Source organism: Scyliorhinus torazame, chromosome 8, assembly GCF_047496885.1.
Source record: "Scyliorhinus torazame isolate Kashiwa2021f chromosome 8, sScyTor2.1, whole genome shotgun sequence".
NCBI lineage: Eukaryota > Metazoa > Chordata > Chondrichthyes > Carcharhiniformes > Scyliorhinidae > Scyliorhinus > Scyliorhinus torazame.
In genome coordinates this window covers 220,197,945-220,221,687 of record NC_092714.1, presented here as the reverse complement: position 1 = coordinate 220,221,687, position 23,743 = coordinate 220,197,945, and the positions used below count along the sequence as shown (strand labels likewise).

At 46.0% G+C, this 23,743-nt stretch overlaps 1 protein-coding gene across 7 annotated transcripts in view; it reads right to left on the bottom strand.

Moving 5' to 3' along the window:
* Positions 1–23,743, bottom strand: part of LOC140428382 (regulator of telomere elongation helicase 1-like) — a 229,755-nt gene that overhangs the window by 93,507 nt on the left and 112,505 nt on the right. For all 7 annotated transcript variants that reach the window (XR_011948759.1, XM_072514781.1, XM_072514779.1 and 4 more), the window contains 2 exons: positions 14,125–14,278; positions 12,879–13,024 (listed from right to left, as the gene is read on the bottom strand). Coding sequence is in view for 6 of the 7 variants with exons in the window: in XM_072514781.1 (XP_072370882.1) it covers positions 12,879–13,024; positions 14,125–14,278 (300 nt within the window). In the remaining variant the exon portion in view is untranslated. The remainder of the gene's footprint in view (positions 1–12,878; positions 13,025–14,124; positions 14,279–23,743) is intronic.

The window sequence follows — 23,743 nt, the reverse complement described above, 5'->3', positions numbered from 1 at the left end:
CAACCCAGAAGACAGCAAAGTGAGAAGGCAGCTGAGTACAGACTTTGATCTGGACTGGAGTTGCCACTAAGTAGAGGTAACTTGAAATTCATTTCAGTTAAGGCAATAATGGGATATGAAATCTGGTGGGCACATAGCATTCATATCATGGAGGATATAAGCATCAAGTTGGAGAGGATAAAGTTTGCCCTGAGAGGGTCTGTGCAGGGGTTCTCCAGGCGGTGGCAACCGTTCCTAGACTATCTCGCGGAGCGTTAGATGAAGTTCAGTCAACAGCAGCAGCAACCCAGGGAGGGGGGGGGACATCTCTCTTGGGGGGTGGGGGGAAAGAGGGAGGGGGGTGATGTGTTGGGTGCTCTGGATCCGTGGAACACATACAGGCCACCAACACTTAAAATAGTACACTATTTTATTAAGTTAGAAACTGTTGAACATACTTTCACTGTGGGTTAACACGATGTTAGATTAAACTAAAGACCTATGCCTGTCCTAACCAATCTATGCACGCAGCACATGGTGAAGATCTGTGCTGTAAGCTCTGTCCTTCTGAGAAGCTGCATCCCGAATCAGCGGGAACTCTGATGCTCTCTGTCTATATAGTGAGTGTGCTCTAACTGGTGATTAGCTGCGGTGTTGTGTGTGTTGATTGGTCTTGCTGTGTGTCCATCAGTGTGTCTCTGCACCATGATATACTGGTGTATATTATGACAGGAGGTGGGGCAAATTTTGATCAAGGAACATGTGAGAATATCACAGCGCCAGGGTCCCAGGTTTGATTCCCGGCTTGGGTCACTGCCTGTGCAGTCTGCACATTCTCCCTGTGTCTGCGTGGTTTTTTTCTGGGTGCTCCGGTTTCCTCCCACAAGTCCCGAAAGACGCGCTGTTAGGTAATTTTGACATTCTGAATTCTCCATCTGTGTAGCTGAACAGGCTCAGGAATGTGGCGACTAGGGGCTTTTCACAGTAACTTCATTGCACTGTTAACCTAAGCCTACTTGTGACAATAAAAATTATTAAGTATGTCCTAGGTTTTTCCATGTATGGAATCGAACCTGGGACCCTGGCACTGTGAAACAACAGTGCTAACCACTGTGCTACCATGCTGACCCCATCAATAAGAAGAAAGCAATAGATGTGGCATATTTAGATTATCATAAGGCATTTAATAAACTTCCACATAACAGTTTGTTATGCAAGAAATGGGGTATTGGAAGTAATATACAAGTCATTGTTGAAATGCTGTAACGAGACTGCCATCAAAAGCAATTGTTCCAAGCTAACAAAAGACTTTGGCCATAGCTATCTGTCTGGACAGTATGCAGAACAATCCTTTTCACTGTACCTCAGTACATGTGACAATAAATCATCTCCAAAACCAAATCTATCCTGCCCGTTATATCCTCAAAAAGGTCCGATGATTGCCCTTTCATCAAACAGTGTTGGCTCTACCTAGCCATATTATAATTTTCCAATTGCCCTCTTACCTCATCCATAATAAATTTAAGTACTTCCCTACTACAGGTGTCACGCTAAATGGCCTGTGGCTCATTATGTTCTCTCCCCAACCTTCTCGTTTTGAATAGCAGAACTAAATTTTGCTGCCTTCCGATTTACTGGGACTATTCTAGAGTCCAGGGAATCCTGGAAAATCCAAACCAATGCACCTATTATCTCTGCTGTCACTTCTAAAACCAAGTATACCACCTAACCTGTTGAGCTAAATTGTGGGTTAAGGTTAACGATGTTAATTTATTGCTGAAAAGCAAAATTTCTTGTCCTGATTTCCAATTGGGCAAGTGGTCTAATTCTGAGGTGACCCAGCTTTACCTGAAGAGTGTTCATTTTAGATTTTTTTTAAAAAATTTGGTTCATTTTTAGATTAAGGACGCACAGATTAATTCCTCTTTTTAAAAAAATAAAAAAATAAATTACAGAGCTTCCCAGTGGAGCCAGCCTCCACATTGCTGGAGGAGGTGCTGACGACAGGGGGACTGGAGAAGTGGGTAGTGTCGCCGGTTTACGGGGCTATTTTGGAAGAGGAGAAGGCACCACTGGAAGGGATCAAAGCAAAGTGGGAGGAAGAGTTGGGAGAGGATATGGAGGAGGGGTTCTGGTGTGAGGTGCTCCGAAGAGTTAATGCCTCCCCCCCGTGCGCGAGGTTGGGGCTGATACAGCTGAAGGTGGTATACAGAGCACACCTCACGAGGGCAAGGATGAGCCGATTCTTTAAATGAGTAGAAGATGTGTGTGAACATTGTGGGGGGTGAGTAGAAGATGTCTGTGAACATTGTGGGGGGGGGGGGGGGCGCTAATCACATTCATATGTTTTGGTCCTGTCCAAAGCTAGAGGATTATTGGAAGGAGGTTTTTAGGATAATTTCTAAAGTGGTGCACGTGAAACTGGCCCCAGGCCCCCGGAAGGCCATATTAGGGGTGTCCGCCCAGCCAGGGTTGGAAACGGGTGCGGAGGCAGATGTTGTAGCCTTTGCCTCGTTGATCGTCCGAAGGCAGATCCTGATAGGTTGGAGAGCAGTCTCTCCACCCTGTGCCCTGGCTTGGCAGGGGGACCTGTTGGAATTCCTGATTCTTGAGAAGGTTAAGTTTGAACTGAGGGGAGGAATGGAGGGGTTCTACAATTCATGGGCATTATTCATTATGCACTTTCAAGAACTGGATATCATCAAACATTAGTAGGGGCAGGTGGGTGGGAGGTTTGGGGGGAGCGGGGCTGTGTGTGTTAATGGCGACTATGGGTGATCCCTAATTCCTTTTTGTCATTTGTTTATGTGAACATGCGGGCTAATGTTTGGGGTTTGGTGGGAGGATGGGATCGTTTTTATTGATATGGGGATTGACATATTTGTTACTGATTATTGTTTATTGTTGGTGGGTGTAAATTTGGGAGAAAATGTGAAAAAGGAGGAGAATAAATAATATTTAAAAATAAATAAATAATTTTGAGTTCTTGGTTCCTCACCATTTCTGGTGTATTGAAAGAGAAGAAAACTTATAGGGAAATGGGCTAAGAGACAGAAAATGGGATTACCTGGCTTTCTCTTTGAAAGAGCCTGTGCAAACTCAGTGGGCCAAATGGCCACCTGCAGTGTTGCACTACTGTATGATTGTATGAGAGGTGGAAGAGTTCTTGGGGTGAATACCAGAGAAAGTGGTCAAGCCATGAATAGAGAAACAAAGGGAATGGCGTGGATAACCATTCTGGGTGTGGGGAAACGGACAGGTAGAGACAGTGAAGGAAATGGCCATGGTCTGAAACTGTTACCTTAGGTATTCAGCACTATATGCTTCCAGCACAGACAAAATGGCAACTAGGAATGGAAAATATGAGCAATCCCATAATGCAAGTGTCTGCCCAGGATTGTAAGAAAGAGTTAACTACAGAAATGCGGTGGTAGTGGGAAACTGAACTGTGACAGGAAGAGCTAGCCACTTCTATAACCACAAACACAAGTCCCGGAAAATGTACTATCACCAAGGCACCATTGTGAGAGGCACTGGGAACAGCTCTGGAGACAGTGCACTGTGCAAATGGACCAGTTGACTGAATAGAGCTCATGTGGAGAGGGTTTAATCTAGCCTTATGGGTACAGTGTTAACACTGGGGTTCTAATTGCAGGAAATGCTATTTACACATAGACTAGGTTTTGGAGACCATTTGTGGTGAGAAGGGAAGTTTTTTATTTTTGCAATGCGTATAGGATATCACTGCAACAAGTCAGGAAAGAGGCAGAGCAATTACATAACCTAAAAGACAGGAAATACATGAGAAAAAGGAACAACCATGTACACATCTTCTACTCCTTCGTTAGAAAAATAAATATATATTTTTAAGCGTATGCTTAGGTCTCAGGTAGTTAATCAGATAGTTTATGCATATATAACTGCGTCTGCATTTTATCTGCTTTGCTTTTAACAGAAGTTTAAATGCATTATGCAATTGCAGGAAGTACTCCAAACGATCCTCATCAGAGACTGCTCGGTCATATCAAATGGTTCATTCAAATCAGCGTTTCTATTGCAAAACATTAAAGGTTAAAATGCCTTAAACATAACAAAATTGAGGTTTGGCAATGGTAAATATTTGAACAGGAACTGATGTAAATTATGTATGCTCCAGTAAGATAAGTATTGCAGACGAGATTCCATCAATGACTCAAATAAATCAGACACTATTAGAAAAAACTTATTTTTTTTAAATTCGCTCATGCATTGTGGGTGACATTGGCTGGACCAGCATTTATTGGTGGGATTTGAACCCGGGTCCCCAAAGCATGACTCTGGGTCTTGGGGTTACTAGTCCAGTGACAATACCACTGTGCCAACGCCTCCCTTGGAGCAAGAGGGCAGATGATACATAAAACTATGACACAGAATATAAATATATGACATTTACAGAAATACATCAGCAAAGCCAGGAGAATATGAGAGATAATAGGAATAAAGTATAGACATAAACAATTTAAAGTAAAGGGGCAGGGTCATAAGATTCAAGAGTGTGAGTGTCCCAAAGATTTAAGCAAAATTACAGCAAACAAATGATCGGTCAGATTATAATGCTCCACCACCACGCTTGCAGGTTTTTAGTCAAAGGGTGGAGTGGGGGGGGGGTTATGAAATTCCAGGAACAGGATTTATTCTGGGTTCCTGCTCGTCTTCGCAGCATTTTTACGCTGTGGCCTGCAAGGCCTCAAATGCGAAATCTGCTCATGTCCCGATTAAGGGCCATTTCCTGCCCAGCCTCAATTTTTAGGCAGGCGGGCGGATTGAAGCTCCATGGAGGATAGCCAGAAATAAAGTTTGATCAAGGGTTAGGGCAGGTGGATTAACTGGTTCAAGGTACAGGGTCGAGGCATAGAGTTTAAGAGTAGGGAGGTTATGCTGGAAAAAAACAAAATGTTGGTTGGGCCAGATCGAGAGTATTGTGTGAGGTTCTGGAATTCACATACAGGATGGATGTGATAGCATTGGAAAGGGTGCCGAAGAGACGTACCAAGATGTTGCCTAGGCTGGAGAGTTTTATCTATGAAGAGAGATTGGATAGTCTGGAGTTGTTCTCCTTGAATCACAGGAGACATGATCGAGATGACAAACATTATTGGGGGGTATGATAGAGTAGACAGGAAGAAATATTTACCATTGGTGGAGGGATCACTGACCAGGGGACATAGGTTTAAGGCAAGAGGTAGGAGGTTTAGAGGGGATGTGAGGAAAAGCCTTTTTACTCAGAGGGTTGTGGGAGTCTGGAACTCACTGCCTTTAAGTGTGGTGGAGGCAGAGATCCTCATAACATTTAGAAGTATTTAAATGTGCACTTGCGTTCCCAAGGCATAAAAGGCCACGTGCTGGAAAATGGGATGAGAATAGTTTGGTGCTTGTTTTTGACCGGCACAGATGTGATGGGCCAAGGGCGTTTTCTGTACTGTCGGTCTCTATGACTCGGGGGGAATGGGTAGGGGGGGGGGGGTGCCTCAATCAGAAACCACCTTCTGACTGGGGCCCCTTTCCTTTCAGGCCCAGTGACCCGCCCCCCCCCCCCCCCCCCCCCCCAACACCTTACCTTCAAGACCCCGATTGCATCCTCACGAATCTCCAGGCCTTCCCTAACCACCCCTCCCTGCACCCGTTACACTTATCTGGGTCCCTGATTTCTAGAAGTTTATCTCAAGCAGTTCTGTGCAGTTCCTCTTCTGACCACTGCAGTGCTGTTGCTGAGTGGCAGCAAACATGCCGGCAGCTCTCCAAGCTGGAACACCCTCCTAACTGAGGGGTGGAAGTCCCTCCTAATGCCAACAACTCTCATTAGAGCATTAAATGGCAACAGGACTATCTCTCTCTCCAAGACCCAATCAACTTCAGCTGCTTCATCAATACCCTTCCTTCCATTATAAGGTCAGAAATGGAGATGTTTGCTGATGATTGCACAATGTTCAGCACCATACTGTGCAACACTTGGACAACATTCAGTCTTGGGCTGATGAGTGGCAAATAATATTCTTGCCACACAAGTGCCAGGCAATGCCCATCTCCAACAAGAGAGAATCCACTCATCTCCCATGACATTCAATGGCATTGCCACTGCCATCCTCCATGACCAACATACTGGGGGTTACCATTGACCAGAAACTGAACTGGACTAGCTATATACTGTGGCTGCAAGAGCAGGTCAGAGGCTAGGAATCCCGTGGCAAGTAACTCATTTCCTCACTCCCCAAAGCCTGCCCACCATCTACAAGGCACAAGGATAAGTGTGATGGAATAGGGCAGCACGGTGGCGCAGTGGTAGCACTGCAGTCTCACGGCACCGAGGTCCCAGGTTCGATCCCGGCTCTGGGTCACTGTCCATGTGGAGTTTGTACTTTCTCCCCGTGTTTGCCAGGGTTTCGCCCCCATAACCGAAAGATGTGCAAGGTAGGTGGATTGGCCACGCTAAATTGCTCCTTAATTGGAAAAAATGAATTGGGTACTCTAAATTAAAAAAAAACAAGTGTGATGGAATAATCTCTCCTTGCCTAGATGTGTGCAGCTCCAACAACACACAAGAAGCTCAACACTATCCAGGACAATGCATTCCTTGGTTAGCACACCACCCACCACATTCAACATCCACTCACTCCATCTTGACATAGTGGCAGCCGTGTGTATTATCTACAAGACACACTGCAGCAAGGCTCCTCCGACAGCACCTCACCAAACCGGTGACCGTTACCCCCTAGAAGGCCAAGCGCAGCAGATGCACGGAAATACCACCATCTGCATCGTTCCCCTCAATGCCACACACAATCCTGACTTGGAATGATATTGCTGTTCCTCCCGGGTCACTGGATCAAAATCCTGGAACTCCCTTCCCATCAGTACAATGGGTGTGGCGGTTCAAAAAGGCAGCTCACCATTACCTTTGCACGGGCAGTTAGGAATGTGCAATAAAAACCAATCTCGACAGCGCCACCCACATCCCATGGAAGAATAAAAAATATCAATATTTTATTTTGACACAAGTTGTTTCTATTCTTCATATTTAAACTTGCTTTGAATTTCATGTTTAATGCTGCACCAAATCTTACCTTTCAGAAGTTTTTGAATCAGCCTTTTGAGTGACCAGAGATGGGAGGGGGCTCAAGGACCCCCTTAGAGGTGAGTTGTGGTGTTTTGGGGGTGGGGTGCGAGAGGGTGGTCATGATGGGGGGGGGGGGGGGGTTCTACTGATCTCTTCCTGCACTAATGAGCTCTGCTTGAAATGGGACCGTGTGCAGCCTCGGCCGGGAGTTCCTGACCGAGGCTCCGAAATGAAGCAGAGTCTGGTTTGATACTGTGGTCTTTCTCGCCGCTGCGAATGCTGGGAAACACCTGGCTAAACATGCTCGACGTGGGACTCTGTTTCATTTCTGTTAAATCGCGCACAATATGTCAAGAGCTTGAATAAAGTAAAGATTTAAGAATGGGATAGAATAGATTAACGAAGTTCGGATAAAATAAAGTTTGAAGAATGGGATGAAAGAGCAATTGATAAGAGCGCAGCTGTGTCAAGGGGTTTTGATATACGAATTAGCTTAGAAGCAAGGTAAATAGACATTTATTTGAGAAAAGTGGGAAACAATAAAGTATACAATTTTAGGTGTGTTATAGGCCAGGGTTTAGAGAACCCTAAAGTGTATCGTGGAGTTCACCTGACTCACAACTTTTAATAGATTGTGGTATGGGGAGCACGCGGCCCACTCTACAGGTGTGGTAGAGCAGAAATGGAAAAGTATTTTTTAAAAGCAAAACAATGTTTATTCTATGAACTCAAGTTAACCTTTTTAAAACATAGTGAACATCTTAGCAACCATCAATTCAAATACAACCCCCAAAGAATACAACACTAAGTAATCCTTAATAACTTCCCAAACAACATCCAGAAGACAAAAGAAACACCTTTTAACGGAAGCACATTAGGTTTACATTCATTACTGAGAACATTTATAATTCTGAATTCACCAAATGATCAAGAAATAGTCTTTTCATGGCAGAGAGGTCAACAGTACACCTGCTCTGTCTGGCTTCAGTTCCAACAGTGAAAACGAAATTAAAACACACCCTGCAGCAAACAGCCTAAAACGAAAGTAAAAAGATGACAGACAGCCCAGCTCCACCCACACTCTGACATCACTGATAAACACCCATTTCTTAAAGGTATATTTCTTAAACACCCATTTCTTAAAGGTACTCTCACATGACAGGTGTCAAAACTGCAGAATAGATAAGTTCAAAGTGGAGACTCTTAGGAAAGAGTTAATGTTCTGTAATACTCAAATTGGAATTTGGATTTTAAATGTTTAATAGACTGCACCGATATACAAGGGGGATACAGGTGGCACTGATTTGTTGTTGGAGAAGTGATTACTGAACACAATAAACTTGGGAGTCAAAGAAGTCAAGACTTGCTTTCTCATTCTTATTATAGTTTCCATCAGTGCTTAACAGTGATATGAGAAGACAGTTCACATGTATGTGCTAGAAGTCTGGCTTCTAAAGCGAGTCGTTTAGATGGGAGGACATCAAAAGGGAAATATGTTATTTCAGTAGCCGGGTAGCTCTGCACTGCCAGCAGAGGTGGAAATGAGAAAGAAGAAAAGCAGCTGGAAAGCAGTTGCGATCACAGCCGTGCTCAGCCTGAAAGTGAAACTCTCCCAAAAAGCAGAATTCTAGGCTAGAAGCTACTGGATTTGAAAATCTCAGACAAACTACACTTTACCTAAGAAAGCTTCCTAAACTTAAAGATAATCCGTGGGTGGTAACTATTTGCTGGATTTAGCTCATCAAGTTATACTATGTGGAAAGATTGCTTTGGAAAAGGGGACATTTATCAGAGTTCAGGGACTCAGATAGATGGGAATGTGGTTAATTCTAGAATATAATGTGTGTGGGTGTAGCCATTATTGCAGTTAAGTATACCTTGTATTGTGGCCATTTTTGTTGTGTGTCTTACCTGTAAATAAACCTTCTTTCATTTGAGCGATTAAAACAAGATTGGACAGATAGCCAAGAATTGGAGTACATTACATCGGCTTAATTTAACGCGGTTGGTGGAACAGATGGAGGAGGACTTTAAGAGATGGGACATGGTGTCCCTGTCACTGGCAGGGAGGGTGCAGGCGGTTAAAATGGTGGTCCTCCCGAGATTCCTTTTTGTGTTTCAGTGCCTCCGGTGGTGGTCACGAAGGTTTTTTTCAAAAGAATCGAGAAGAGTATTATGAGTTTTGTGTGGGCCGGGAAGACCCCGAGAGTGAGGAGGGGATTTTTGCAGCGTAGTAGGGACAGGGGGGGGCTGGCACTACCGAGCCTAAGTGAGTACTACTGGGCCGCCAATATTTCAATGGTGTGTAAGTGGATGGGAGAAGAGGAGGGAGCGGCGTGGAAGAGATTGGAGAGGGCGTCCTGCAGTGGGACTAGCCTACAAGCTATGGTGACGGCACCGTTGCCGTTCTCACCAAAGAAATACACCACAAGCCCGGTGGTGGTGGCTACATTGAAAATTTGGGGGCAGTGGAGACGGCATAGGGGAAAGACGTGAGCCTCGGTGCGGTCCCCAATAAGAAATAACCATAGGTTTGTTCCGGGGAGAATGGATGGGGGATTTGGAGCATGGCAAAGAGCAGGGGTAGCACAATTGAGAGATCTGTTCGTAGATGGGACGTTTGCGAGTCTGGGAGCGCTGACGGAAAATATGGGTTGCCCCAAGGGAATGCATTTCGGTATATGCAACTGAGGGCTTTTGCGAGGCAACAGGTGAGGGAATTCCCGCAGCTCCCGACGCAGGAGGTGCAGGATAGAGTGATCTCAGAGACATGGGTGGGGGATGGTAAGGCGTCGGACATATATAGGGAAATGAGGGACGAGTGGGAGAGCATGGTAGATGAGCTGAAAGGGAAATGGGAAGAAGAGCTGGGGGAGGAGATTGAGGAGTGGCTGTGGGCTGATGCCCTACGTAGGGTAAACTCATCGTCCTCGTGTGCCAGGCTAAGCCTGATACAATTTAAGGTGTTACACAGGGTGCATATGACTGGAGCACGGCTCAGTAAATTTTTGGGGGTAGAGGATAGGTGTGCAAGATGCTCGAGAAGCCCAGCGAATCACACCCACATGTTCTGGTCATGCCCGGCACTACAGGGGTTTTGGGTGGGGGTGGCAAAGGTGCTTTCGAAGGTGGTGGGGGTCCAGGTCGAACCAAGCTGGGGGTTGGCTATATTTGGGGTTGCAGAAGAGCCGGGAGTGCAGGAGGCGAGAGAGGCTGATGTTTTGGCCTTTGCGTCCCTAGTAGCCCGGCGCAGGATATTGTTAATCTGGAAGGAAGCCAAACCCCCGGGTGTGGAGACCTGGATAAACGACATGGCAGGGTTTATAAAGTTAGAACGGATTAAGTTCGTACTAAGGGGTTCGGCTCAAGGGTTCACCAGGCGGTGGCAACCGTTTGTCGACTACCTCACAGAAAGATAGAGGGAATGGAAAAGAAGAAGACAACAGCAGCAACCCAGGAGGGAGGGGGGGGGGGGGGGGGGGGGGGGGAGGAATCGGACGGACTCTCAGGGATGTTACTGTATATGTATAGGCACTTGTTTTAGGTAATGTATATTGGACTGTTGGATTGTATCTTTGGAGAGTATTTATTTTTGACCAGGCAGTTGCCATTTAGTTTGGTTTTTGTTTCTGTTCGTATATTATTTATTTATTTGTTTAAAACTGGCCACTGTTATTTATATTGCTTTATTGTTGTTTAAAAGAAACACTACGTACTGTTATGTTTGGCCAAAAAAAATCTTGAATAAAATATATTTAAAAAAAAAACAAGATTGGACCTTTCCCTCACTGGTTTGCTCGTCTGTCTTCACATTATACCAAATTGAAAAAATACATTTCAAGAACTGGCATTCCAAGTTACCCCTCCAGGATTTGGTATACACTCACGTCTAACATTAACGGGGTTCTTAACATAACCAACAGCCAAATTGTACCCAAAATAAAAATCTAGGCGATGCTGTTCTTTTTATTCAAGGTCTCAGTGTGGCCGAAGGCAAAGCTTTGTGCAATCCGCTTTCGGAAAAGCATAGTAACAGTGGAAAAGTTGGAGTGTTCAATGGATATGATCATGGGTGAAACTTGACAAGTCAGCCTTTATTCACCATTATAGCTAAGATGATACAGTGGTGATATGATAACAGTGTTCAATATTATGAACGGTTACACCAAAATAAATAATGATGAACTGGTTCAATTGGTTACCAAGAGAGTAACGACCAGGCATAAATTTAAAACCATGACAAAATTATCAAGGGGATTTAGAAACTTTTTTCAGGCAGTGTGCGGTTAGAATATTAAAATCTCCATGACAGAGAAATGTCCACAATTGTTTCTCAAAGGACATCAGTTGGTTACTCAAGAACGGCATATTAAATGATATTAGAAGTGATCAGAAAATCAGGTGGTTCATAGGGGAAACATCTGGACTTTTTTCGTGTTCAGTCATTGGGGTGAGAATGCCACCAGTAAGGCCAGCATTTACTGATCATCTTTAACTGCCCTGGAGAAGAGGACTGTGAGCCGCTGCCTAAAAATGCTACAGCCCATGGGTATTGTGTATTGATGGTGTTTCCAGTGCTTCCTCACTAGCAACCTTGCAGTGGATCAAGGGCACTTTAAGAGACCGATCACGTGATGTCATTGGACGTTTGCACAGCCAAACAAGCAGTCTAACATCGCAGCCTGTAGCGTTAACATCTTCTTAATAACGCTCTTTGTATGGTTGAACCTCCAAGGCCCACAGACCTAATTTAGATCGAGAATTTCAGCACTTGGTGACCCAGCAATGATGAAATAAAAGAATATATTTCCATTCTTGATTCATTAAGTTGCTCTAGAATCAGAGAATCCCGACAGTGCAGAAGGAGGCCATTGGCCATTCGGTCCATTGAGCTTGCACCCACCCTCTTAAAGAGTATCCTACCTCGGCTTGCTCCTCCACCTTATCCCCGCAACACAACCCAACCTGCACATGCCTGGACACGAAGGGACAATTTAGCAAGGCCAATCCATCTAACCTTCACATCTTTGGACTGTAGGAGAAAATCAGAGCACCCGGGAGGAAACCCACGCAGACAGGGGAGAACATGCAAACTCCACGCAGTCACCCAAGGCTGGAATTGAACCCGAGTTCCTGTCGCGGTGCGGTAGCAGTGCTCAATACTGTGCCACCGTGCCACTAATAGGTGTTTAAAAGCTGATTGTGGTTGAACTTGCTGCCAATGATCCTGGAGCAGATACCGAGAAAACAGATTTTAAATAATGTAACAGAAGCAAAATTTGTTTTGGAGGAGCTCTTTGCAATATCTGCTTACACACAGAAACTAAAGTGCCTTCAACTTGAACGATGCAATGATTCAATCCAATGAAAAATTATAACAAATCTTAAATTTTCCACCTCTGAAGTGAAATCCTTCATTTTTTAAAAAATTAAAAAATTTCAATTAAGGGGCAATTTAGTCTGGCCAATCCACTTAACCCGCACATCTTTGGGTTCTGGGGGCAAAACCCACACCGACACGGGGAGAATGTGCAAACTCCACACGGACAGTGACCCAGGGCCGGGATTGAACCTGGGACCTCAGTGCCGTGAGGCAGCAATGCCAACCACTGCGCCACCATGCTGCCCTGAAATCCTTCATTCGGAGTCATAGTTTCAAGCAGTTTAATGAACTACTCATGAAAATCGCTCTTTTTTGCATAAACAAGTGCGGACAAGTCTATTATTCTAAAACTCTTATCTTACAATCAGAAACCAGCACTAAATAAAATAGATCAGATGCAAGATAGTCACACACAAATCTTACCTTTTTTCCACCTTCATCGGTTTTTAATTCACTGTGCTCTAACGCATCGAGGAGACTCAAAGGTTTCTTTCGCATGTTCTCAGTTGCTTTCTCATATTCAATGCAAAGCTTGGCCATGGCACCTCCTCTGGAAGGCTCAACATCATCTGTATACAAGTACATCACCACAAATCGCTAATAATTTGTTTTGAGGAAGCCCAGGTTGCATCCGGAATCAAACAACCACAGCAGTCACCAGGAAGCAACACTGGAATGGAATAGCACCTCACCGAGTAAACTGATAGAGCCAGCAAGGGAAGAAGGGATAAAATCCCTCCTCTACAACAGTACGTAAAGTCCACCATTTGCAGCGCAGAACAGTCAGAAAACTGAATCAGCACATACTGTACTCCCTGGTAAACATCCCTCCCATCCATACTGTAATTCCGGCACAAACCCACACAAAACACCCACCTCCCTGCAACCCCACACAACCTACCATGCCTCTTGGCTCCCATAGTGATAGGAGGCTTTGGCACAATGGGCAGAATTTTCCATTCTCCTCATGTCTAATATAAAAAAAGCTTGTCTCGTTCTTTAATAAATGCAACAATTTACCAAATCTTTCTCCGTGCATTCCGCCCCTCAAGCATTTTGTGCGTCTTTTTGTTTTAAATGGATTGGGATTTTAGGTTGGCAGGAAAATTATTGGCAGCCTTGACTTCCAACATACACATGTTGAGCACAGTGTTTAGTTTTGGACTCCTTACTTAGGGCAGGGCGTCATGCATTGGAAACAGTTTACAGAAGGTTCACTTAACTGATTCCTGGGATAAAGGAGTTTTGTTATCAGAAAAGGTTGGACAGGTTGGGCCTATGTCCATTGGAGTTTAGCGACATGAGAGGTACTGAAACACAAGGGTTCTGAGGATCTTAACAGGATAGATTTAAGACGCCGTTGAAGTGAAATCTTTTTCTAACATAGGGTTGTTAGTCTGTGAAATTCTCTTCCTCAGAGAGCAGTGGAGGCAGGATCATTGAATATTTTATGCTCGAGTTAGATTCTTGACTCCCATGGTAGTCAATCTAAGGGTATCAGGAGGACACAGGAAAGTAGGGTTGAGGTCACATTGAGATCGGCCATGATCTTATCAAATTGCAGAGCAGGTTCAAGGCCTACTTCTGTTCTTGACTGATATATTCGTACATATTATGTATACCTGGGCCACTGCAAGTGAAATTAACAGCAATTTGAAAAATACTGTACCAGCATGTTTTCTTTTGAGGCTTGGGACATGGGAATCTAAAGTTTTTGCTTTCTTCAGACTTAGGCCAGAGTTAGCAGGTAAGGATGGGGCAGCACGATCCACCTCCGAACACTGGCCACTGCATGGCTTCATCTTCAGTTTTGGCGGCGGCATCTATTTGTGTAACAGAAATACAATTAAACGAAGAAGCCTACATTTTAATGTTCTTACAAACATCATGTTCTATTTTAAATTCAATTTCAGCAATCCATAAAAATCAAGCTCTTTAAAAGAAAGACTGGAACTTCCTTACGTTTTAAAAGCAAAGCGAGGTACGGAGGGAGCTCTTCAGTACAAAATATCAACCCGAGCCGTATAAAATGCAAAATATATTAGTTCACAAAGTTAAATTAAGTTCAAATTTATTTCAATTTCCTTGCAAAGATGCCCTACTTTGATTCACCCGCCTCAAGAGTGAGGTACTTTGTTGGCATTAGTAATGGACCAGTCAGTACATGATGGCATGCAAAAATGTAGACTACCCTCCTTTCTTCCATCCAGCCAGGAGTGTGGACTAGATTGGCAAGAGGTCTCTCTAAGGTTACCAATTATTTGTAACAAGTAGTTGATAGGATCCACATTGGACGTGTGTTGTTACATTGCCACAAAGCAGATGTGATAGTTAAAGGTTGCTCACCTGTGTCTTGTCTATTTGTGAAAAATACCATTGTGTATGAAAAAGTACCTCCTTCGATCCAAAGCCAGCATCATTATTGGTGTGGCTCAGAATTGTAATTATCCCTTTATTACGGTATATAGTACACACGATACCAAGCCAGATGCCATCAATGACCTCTCTTGAAAAGTGGCACATACCAGGCCAACAGATCAATACTTATAATGTAGAACTAATAAGTTACTTACAGAAGAACAGTGAAATCGGGCAACATAGTGGATATATTAACTTCTTTAAAAAAAGATGAATTAGTCCATAAGAGGTCAAAATAAAAAGGACTTGCATTTATATAGCAGCTTTCCCAACCGCAGGATGTCTAAAAGGACTTCACAGTCAATGATGTACTTCTGAACTGTACTCATTGTTGTAACTTAGCAAAGCTGGCAGCTAATCGAAGCAAAGTTGAAAACAACATTTAATAATGGCCAGGTTTGATGGGATTGTTCTGCCATTATTTTGGCCAAGTGTCAGCTTGGGCTGGAAATGCAGAGGGTAGCCTGTCAGCAGCATTGACGGATTTCCCCGCTGCATTTTTAAACTGATGGACAAAAAAAAAGTGAGATGCGGGTCCCATAATGTCACACTGGTGGGGTAGGCTCTGATTGAGGCGTAGAGACCTGATAATTATACTTAAAAGGTATACAAACAGGGTTCCAACGTCGGGATTCCCATTCTGTCATTGGCGGGGACAATTGATCATGGAAGTCTCACCAGCGTAAAAGCCATTTTGGGATTCCTGTACGTGTTTCTACCCCCACGGCTGTTCCCGCCTCTCTCTCCCTCACCCCCCCCCCCCTGCATTAGTGATGTTGATTTTAGGGATAAATACTTGCCAGGGTAGCGGAGGAACACACTACCAATCTTACTTCTGATCCTCCTGCCTCCTTTTCCCCTAGACATCCATTCCTTGAACACTACTTATTGTTTTCAATGTTGAAATAATCAGGTCCCAGAGATTCGTCAAAAGTCTATTTCCGCCAGCCTGGCAATCTACCTAAATTAACATTTCAAATAGTCTATTTTTCATACTTGACAGTAAATGAAAGAGTAATCCCATTGGGTTGATGGAATGTAAACCGAATGTGAGCTGCCCCAACCTTTCAAAGAATTTATGATGAACTGATGTTTAGGTTATTGTGGCCACAGCCCCAGAGGCCTTAAGACTCTATTTCAAATTCTTAAAAGGTTATGTAATTGGTATTTTAAAATGGGAAAAAACACCTGCATTTCTAAAGCAATTCATAATTTCTCTCAGAAACATCCTTGAACATTTCACGTGCAATGCATTCCTTGGAAACTTAATTACTGCTGTTCACAGGAAAACATGACACTCATAGAATCCTTACAGCGCAGAAGGTGGCCATTTGGCCGATCGAGACTGCACTGCCCCTCCGAAAGACAACCCTACCTAGGCCCACTCCTTCAACCATCCCGTCCTATCCCCATAACCCCGCAACCTAACATGCACATCCATGGGCACTAAGTGACAATTTAGCATGGCCAATCCACCATACCCGCACATCTTTGGACCGTGGGGGAAACTGGAGCACCCGGGGGGAAACCCACACAGACACGGGGAGAATGTAAAAACTTCACACAGCCAGTCACCCAAGGCTGGAATTGAACCTGATCTCTGGCGCGGTGAGGCAGCAGTGCTAACCACTGTGTCACCGTGCCATCCCTGTAACTTACATCACACACAGTTCTGAAAATGACAAATGGCTAGCTAACTTGTTTTGTGTTACTGTCACATCTGGGCAGCCTGCTGTTCTTTTTATAGTGTCATGACATCTTTAATGTCTACCAAAACTACTTTACACACAATCCAATATAGGTTGAAATATGAGACCAAAATATTGCTTTCACCATATCACAATTAAGCAAAATGACCAAGAGCAGAATTCAGCCTAATGACAGAAACTAGACCATTGCCGCTTAGATGTGGGCTCTTGCCAACAATTTTTCAGGAAGGAATCAAAAAGTTCAATGCTGAAAGTGACCTTCTCAGCACATTAAGCAATTAACAGCCAAGTATTACAAATTGTAACTTTAAGAAACTGCACCCCAGTCCAGAACATTAGTTACCATCAGCACGAGGGGAATTGATGCTTTTCCCGATGTTGAGGGATTGAGGGGATGGGAGGGGCGTGGCAGGAAACAAATCAATTTGTTACTTGGTTTAAGACAGCCCAATGCAATGTTAAAAATCACCATTCTGAAAGATGGATAGCACTCTTTGTCCTCCACCCATCTTGAAGTTGGTACATGTTAAAAGCGAGTCAGAAAGAAGTAGGAGGAAATAAATACAAATTACCAAATAAAATCTTGATTTTCTCATCACTGAAGTACTTAAAAAATGTTTTCTGATAGACTGAACCACTACACATCAGTTAATTAATGCACTTTGCAGAAAGTCTTGAAGACTTGCAATATCAAACAAATAGCTTTCCGTCTTGTTGCTGTTATGAATACATATTTCCAAGAATTATGCTTTTTAAAAGAGATGTTACATTTTTTGGACATCTTCTTGACAACTGGCCTGTTTTCCAAAAATAGGTTATATGTTCATTTTAGACGGTGAGCAAACTGCCTTTTTCTTTAAAAAAAAATATATATTTTATTAAAGTTTTTTTTTACAACTTAGTAATAAAATATACATTAAACGTTATTTAAATAATATATTAAACTAACAACAAATGAGGAAAAAAGTAATACAGAAGAAGCAAATATAAACAACTAGCATAAAAACAAAAACAAAAAACAAAGCACAGAATAAACACTCCCCCCCCCGCCCCCCCTCCCCCCCTCTCCGCCCCCCCCCCCCCCCCCCCCCCACCCCCCTGGGTTGCTGCTGCTGTCTTTTCTGTTTTTCCCTTATCGCTCCGCAAGATAGTCAAGGAACGGTTGCCACCGCCTGGTGAACCCCTGAGCCGATCCTCTTAATGCATATTTTATTCGCTCCAGTTTTATGAACCCTGCCATGTCGTTTATCCAGGCCTCCACGCCCAGGGGTTTCGCTTCTTTCCACATAAGTAGAATCCTTCGCTGGGCTACTAGGGACGCGAAGGCCAAAACGTCAGCCTCTTTCGCCTCCTGCACTCCCGGTTCTTCTGCAACCCCAAATATAGCCAACCCCCAGGTTGGTCCGACCCGGACCCCCACCACCTTTGAGATCACTCTTGCCACACCCACCCAGAACTCATGCAGTGCCGGACATGACCAGAACATGTGGGTGCGGTTCGCCGAGTTTCCCGAGCACCTCCCACACCTATCCTCCACCCCAAAAAACCTGCTCAGTCTTGCTCCCGTCATATGCGCCCTGTGTAGACCCTTGAATTGGATCGTGCTAAGCCTGGTACAAGAGGACGAGGAATTTACCCTGCTTAGGGCATCTGCCCACAGCCCTCCCTCAATCTCTTCCTCCAGCTCCTCTTCCCATTTTCCCTTCAGCTCCTCTATCATCGTCTCCCCCTCGTCTCTCATCTCCCTGTATATTTCGGACACTTTACCTTCACCAACCCATGCTCCCGAAATCACTCTATCCTGGATCCCTTGCGTCGGGAGCTGCGGAAATTCCCTCACCTGTTGCCTCGTAAATGCCCTCACTTGCATGTATCGGAAAGCATTCCCTGGTGGCAACTTATATTTTCCTTCCAATGCTCCCAAACTCGCAAATGTCCCATCCACAAACAAGTCCTTCAGCTTCCTAATTCCTGCTCGCTGCCAACATTGAAATCCCCCATCTATCCTCCCCGGGACGAACCTGTGGTTATTCCTTATCGGGGACCACACCGAGGCACCCGTCACTCCCCTGTGTTGTCTCTACTGCCCCCAGATCTTCAAGGTCGCCACCACCACTGGGTTTGTGGTGTATCTTTTCGGGGAGAACGGTAGCGGCGCCGTCGCCAGCGCTTTTAGGCTTGTTCCCTTACAGGACGCCATCTCCAGCCTTTTCCACGCCGCACCTTCCTCTTCCCTCATCCACTTACGGACCATCGACACATTGGCGGCCCAATAGTAGTCACTCAGACTCGGCAGTGCCAATCCCCCTCTGTCCCTACTGCGCTGCAGGAACCCCCTCTTTACCCTCGGGGCCTTTCCTGCCCATACAAAGCTCATAATGCTCCTGTCTACTTTTTTGAAAAAGGCCTTTGCAATCAGGATAGGGAGGCACTGAAACACGAAAAGAAACCTCGGGAGGACCACCATTTTAACCGCCTGTACTCTGCCCGCCAATGACAGGGGCACCATATCCCACCTCTTAAAGTCCTCCTCCATCTGCTCTACCAGTCGCGTCAAGTTAAGTTTATGCAGGGTTCCCCAGTTCCTGGCCACCTGAATCCCTAGGTATCGAAAACTCCTTGCTACTCTCCTCAGCGGCAGAACATCTTTCCCCCTGCCCTGTTCCTCGGGGTACATCACAAATAGTTCGCTCTTTCCCATATTTAATTTATATCCCGAGAACTCTACAAACTCCCTGAGTATCTGCATTACCTCTGGCATCCCCTCCACTGGGTCCGCCACATACAGCAGTAAATCGTCTGCATATAGTGACACTCGATGTTCCTCTCCCCCTCTGAGCACCCCCCTCCACTTCTTAGAGCCCCTCAGCGCTATGGCCAATGGCTCGATTGCCAACGCGAACAGTAACGGGGACAGGGGGCACCCCTGTCTTGTACCCCTATGTAATCGGAAGTAATCCGATCTTTGCCTGTTTGTAACAACGCTTGCCACCGGGGCCCCGTACAAGAGTCTAACCCATCTAATGAACCCCTCCCCGAACCCAAATCTCTTCAGCACCTCCCACAAATAGTCCCACTCAACTCTATCGAATGCCTTCTCTGCATCCATCGCCACCATTATCTCTGCCTCCCCCTCCGGTGGGGGCATCATCATCACCCCCAACAACCTTCGTATATTGGCGTTCAATTGTCTCCCTTTAACAAACCCTGTCTGGTCATCATGCACCACCCCTGGGACACAATCCTCTATCCTAGTCGCCATCACTTTGGCCAGCAGCTTGGCGTCTACGTTTAGGAGGGAGATGGGCCTGTATGACCCGCACTGCAGCGGGTCTTTATCTCGTTTCAGAATCAACGATATCGTCGCCTCTGACATTGTCGGGGGTAGTGTCCCCCTTTCCTTAGCCTCATTAAAAGTTCTCGTCAGAAGTGGGGCCAGCAGGACCACATATTTCCTGTAAAACTCCACCGGGAACCCATCTGGTCCTGGGGCCTTCCCTGCCTGCATGTTCCCAATTCCTTTAACCACCTCCTCCACCTCAATCTGCGCCCCCAGACCTGCCACCTTCTGCTCCTCCACCCTCGGGAACTCCAGTGGTCCAAAACGTGTATCATTCCCTCTTTCCCCTCCGGGGGTTGGGACCTATACATCCCCTCATAAAATGTCCTAAACACCTCGTTCACTTTCCCTGCTCTCTGCTCCATCTTTCCCGTTTCGTCTCTGACTCCTCCGACCTCTCTCGCCGCCCCCCCTCTTTCGAAGTTGTTGGGCCAGCAGTCGGCTCGCCCTTTCCCCATACTCGTATTGTATTCCCTGTGCCTTCCTCCACTGCGTCTCCGCCTTACCCGTGGTCAGCAGGTCAAACTTCGTCTGTAGTCTTCATCTTTCCCTGTATAGCCCTTCATCCGGGGCCTCCGCATACTGCCTATCCACCCTCAGAATCTCCCCAATCAATCTCTCCCTTTCTTTACCCTCTTTTTTCCCCTTGTGGGCTCTTATGGAAATGAGCTCTCCCCTAACCACCACCTTCAGCGCCTCCCATACTACTCCCACCTGAACCTCCCCACCATCATTGATCTCCGGGTATCTTTCAATACATCCCCTCACCCTTCCACATACCCCCTCATCCGCCAGTAGTCCCATGTCTAGTCTCCAAAGTGGGCGCTGCTCCTTTTCCTGTCCTAGATCCAGATCCACCCAATGTGGGGCGTGATCTGAAATGGCTATAGCCAAGTACCCCGTTCCTGCCACTTTCGGGATCAGCGCCCTTCCCAAGACAAAAAAGTCTATCCGGGAGTATACTTTATGGACGTGGGAGAAGAAGGAAAACTCTTTACTCCTCGGTCTAGCAAATCTCCAGGGATCTACACCTCCCATCTGCTCCATAAAGCCCTTAAGCACCTTGGCCGCCGCCGGCCTCCTCCCGGTCCTGGATCTGGACCGGTCCAGCCCTGGGTCCAGCACTGTGTTGAAGTTTCCCCCCCCCATTAACAAGTTTCCCTCCTCCAGGTCCAGGACACGTCCCAACATACGCTTCATGAATCCCGCGTCATCCCAGTTCGGGGCGTATACGTTCACCAGCACCACTGCCTCACCTTGCAATCTGCCACTCACCATCACGTACCTGCCCCCACTATCCACCACTATGGTCTTAGCCTCAAACGATACCCGTTTCCCCACCAGTATTGCCACCCCTCTATTTTTCGCATCTAACCCCGAGTGGAATACCTGTCCCACCCATCCTTTCCTTAATCTAACCTGCTCCGCCAATTTCAGGTGCGTCTCCTGGAGCATGACCACGTCTGCCTTCAGTCTCTTTAAGTGCGCAAATACCCTTGCCCTCTTAATCGGCTCATTCAAACCTCTCACATTCCACGTGATCAGCCGTGTTGGGGGGCCCTTTAACCCCTCCCCCCCGTCGACTAGCCATCCCCTTTTTTAGGCCAGCTCCTCACCCGGGTCCCACGCACCCGTCTGTCCCCCAGACGGCGCCCTCCCGTCCCGACCACCTCATCTCGTATCAGCTCCCCCTTACCCTCAGCAGCAGCAACCCAGGTTAGTCCCCCCCCCCCCCCCCCCGCTAGATTCCCCTCTAGCTTGATTGCTCCCCCCATATTGCTTCCGGGAGTCAGCAAACTCTGGCTGACCTCGGCTTCCCCAGTTTATCCTTTGACCTCCCCTTCCTTCCTGTGCCCATTTTTCCCGCCACAATTTCCATAGCGCGGGAAAAAACCCACGCTTCCCTCTCGGCCCCACCCCTAATGGCGCAGTTCCCTCATTCCCCTGCCCTGTCCCCTTTTCCACCTGTAGTCCAATTTCTCTTCCTGAATGAATGTCCATGCCTCCTCTGCCGTCTCGAAGTAGTGGTGTTTGCCCTGGTGTGTGACCCACAGTCTTGCCGGCTGCAGCATTCCAAATTTTACTTTCTTCCTATGGAGCACCGCCTTGGCCCGATTGAAACTCGCCCTCCTTCTCGCCACCTCCGCACTCCAATCTTGATATATGCGTATCACCGCGTTCTCCCACCTGCTACTCCGCTTCTTCTTAGCCCATCTCAGGACTATCTCCCTGTCCCTGTAGCGGTGGAACCTCACCACTATTGCTCGCGGTGTTTCCCCTGCCTTTGGTCTTCTCACGAGGACCCGGTATGCTCCCTCCACTTCCAGGGGGCCCGTTGGGGCCTCAGCTCCCATTAGAGTATGGAGCATCGTACTCACATACGCCCCAGCATCAGCTCCCTCTGTCCCCTCGGGAAGACCTAAAATCCTTTGATTCTTCCTCCTCGAGCTGTTCTCCAGGGCTTCCAGCCTTTCTATACACCTTTTATGTAGTACCTCGTGCGTCTCCGTTTTTACCACCAGGCCCTGTATCTCGTCTTCGTTCTCGGCTGCCTTTGCCTTCACTCCACGGAGCTCCATCGCCTGGACCTTTTGTGTTTCCTTCAATCCCTCGATTGCCAGTAACATCGGCGCCAGCACCTCTTTCTGGAGCTCCTCCACACATCGTCGGAGGAACTCCTGCTGTTCCGGGCCCCATACCATCTGAGCTCCATCCGCCGCCATCTTGCTTCTCCCTTCTCTTCTCTGCCGCTGCTCCAAGGGATCCTCCGCAATCTGGCCACTACTGTCGCTTCTTTCCATCCACACCCGGGGGGACTCCTTTCTTTGTCACCTCACACTGGGTTTGGCCGTAAAGAATTTCCGTTGGGCTCCCGATAAGAGCCCAAAAGTCCGTTAAAATGGGAGGTGCCGAAACGTGCGGCTTAGCTGGTCATCGCCGCAACCGGAAGTCGCAAACTGCCTTTTTCAAGAACTCACATAACTTCAGCTAAATGACCAGCAAGGCACCTGGGGTGAGAACTATTTGTTTATTTGAATTTTAATTGCTGGAGAAAAAAAAACCTACTGCTTTCAGAGGCTCCGGTGATTTTTCTGGAAACCGTCTGACGGAGATGAGTTTCTGTTTCAAACTTGTTTTTTGGACTTATTTGGGAATAAACAGAGAATGATAAGGATTCCCAACTCGCTTTCTCCTTGCCCTGCCTGAAATTCTGTATGGCTATCAGAATGCAGTTACAAAATTTCAGAACTGTCTGTATTTGGAAACCTAAGAAGCTAAGACAAGAGAGAGAGTGAGAGATCCCAAGGACATTTGATTCTGCTTTGTTCTCCTCCACATCAAAGCTCCTTTGGAAAGAACCTCCAGACAACTACAGTGACTTCTTCGCACGTTGGAACAGCAGGTTGACAGTATCAAAATCCTTGAGACGTTTATATTTTTTTCACAAAGTTTTCCCATTGGCCCAAAAGTGTTTTTCCCTTGAAGGCTAACCTCTGCAGCAAACCAATTTGTTCTGTTCCTTGTGTATAGGCATGTGTGTGTGTGTAGGTTTGATGTCTGCATGTGCATGTGTGTTGGGATTTAATACTTGCACATCCAGATTACAAGTTGAACGCTAACAGCTTTTGCAACTTGCTTTTTAAACTAAGTTTTGCTTCATAATAACTCAATAATTCTTACTTTACTGAAAGAAGCCTGATTAAAGTCTCTTTTATTCTGGGTTTACCAACAGCAAAAGCAAACCATTGACCATTTTGATGAGTGAATTAGACATTTATACATATGGGGTGGGATTCTCCGTTGGCTGACGCCAGAATCGA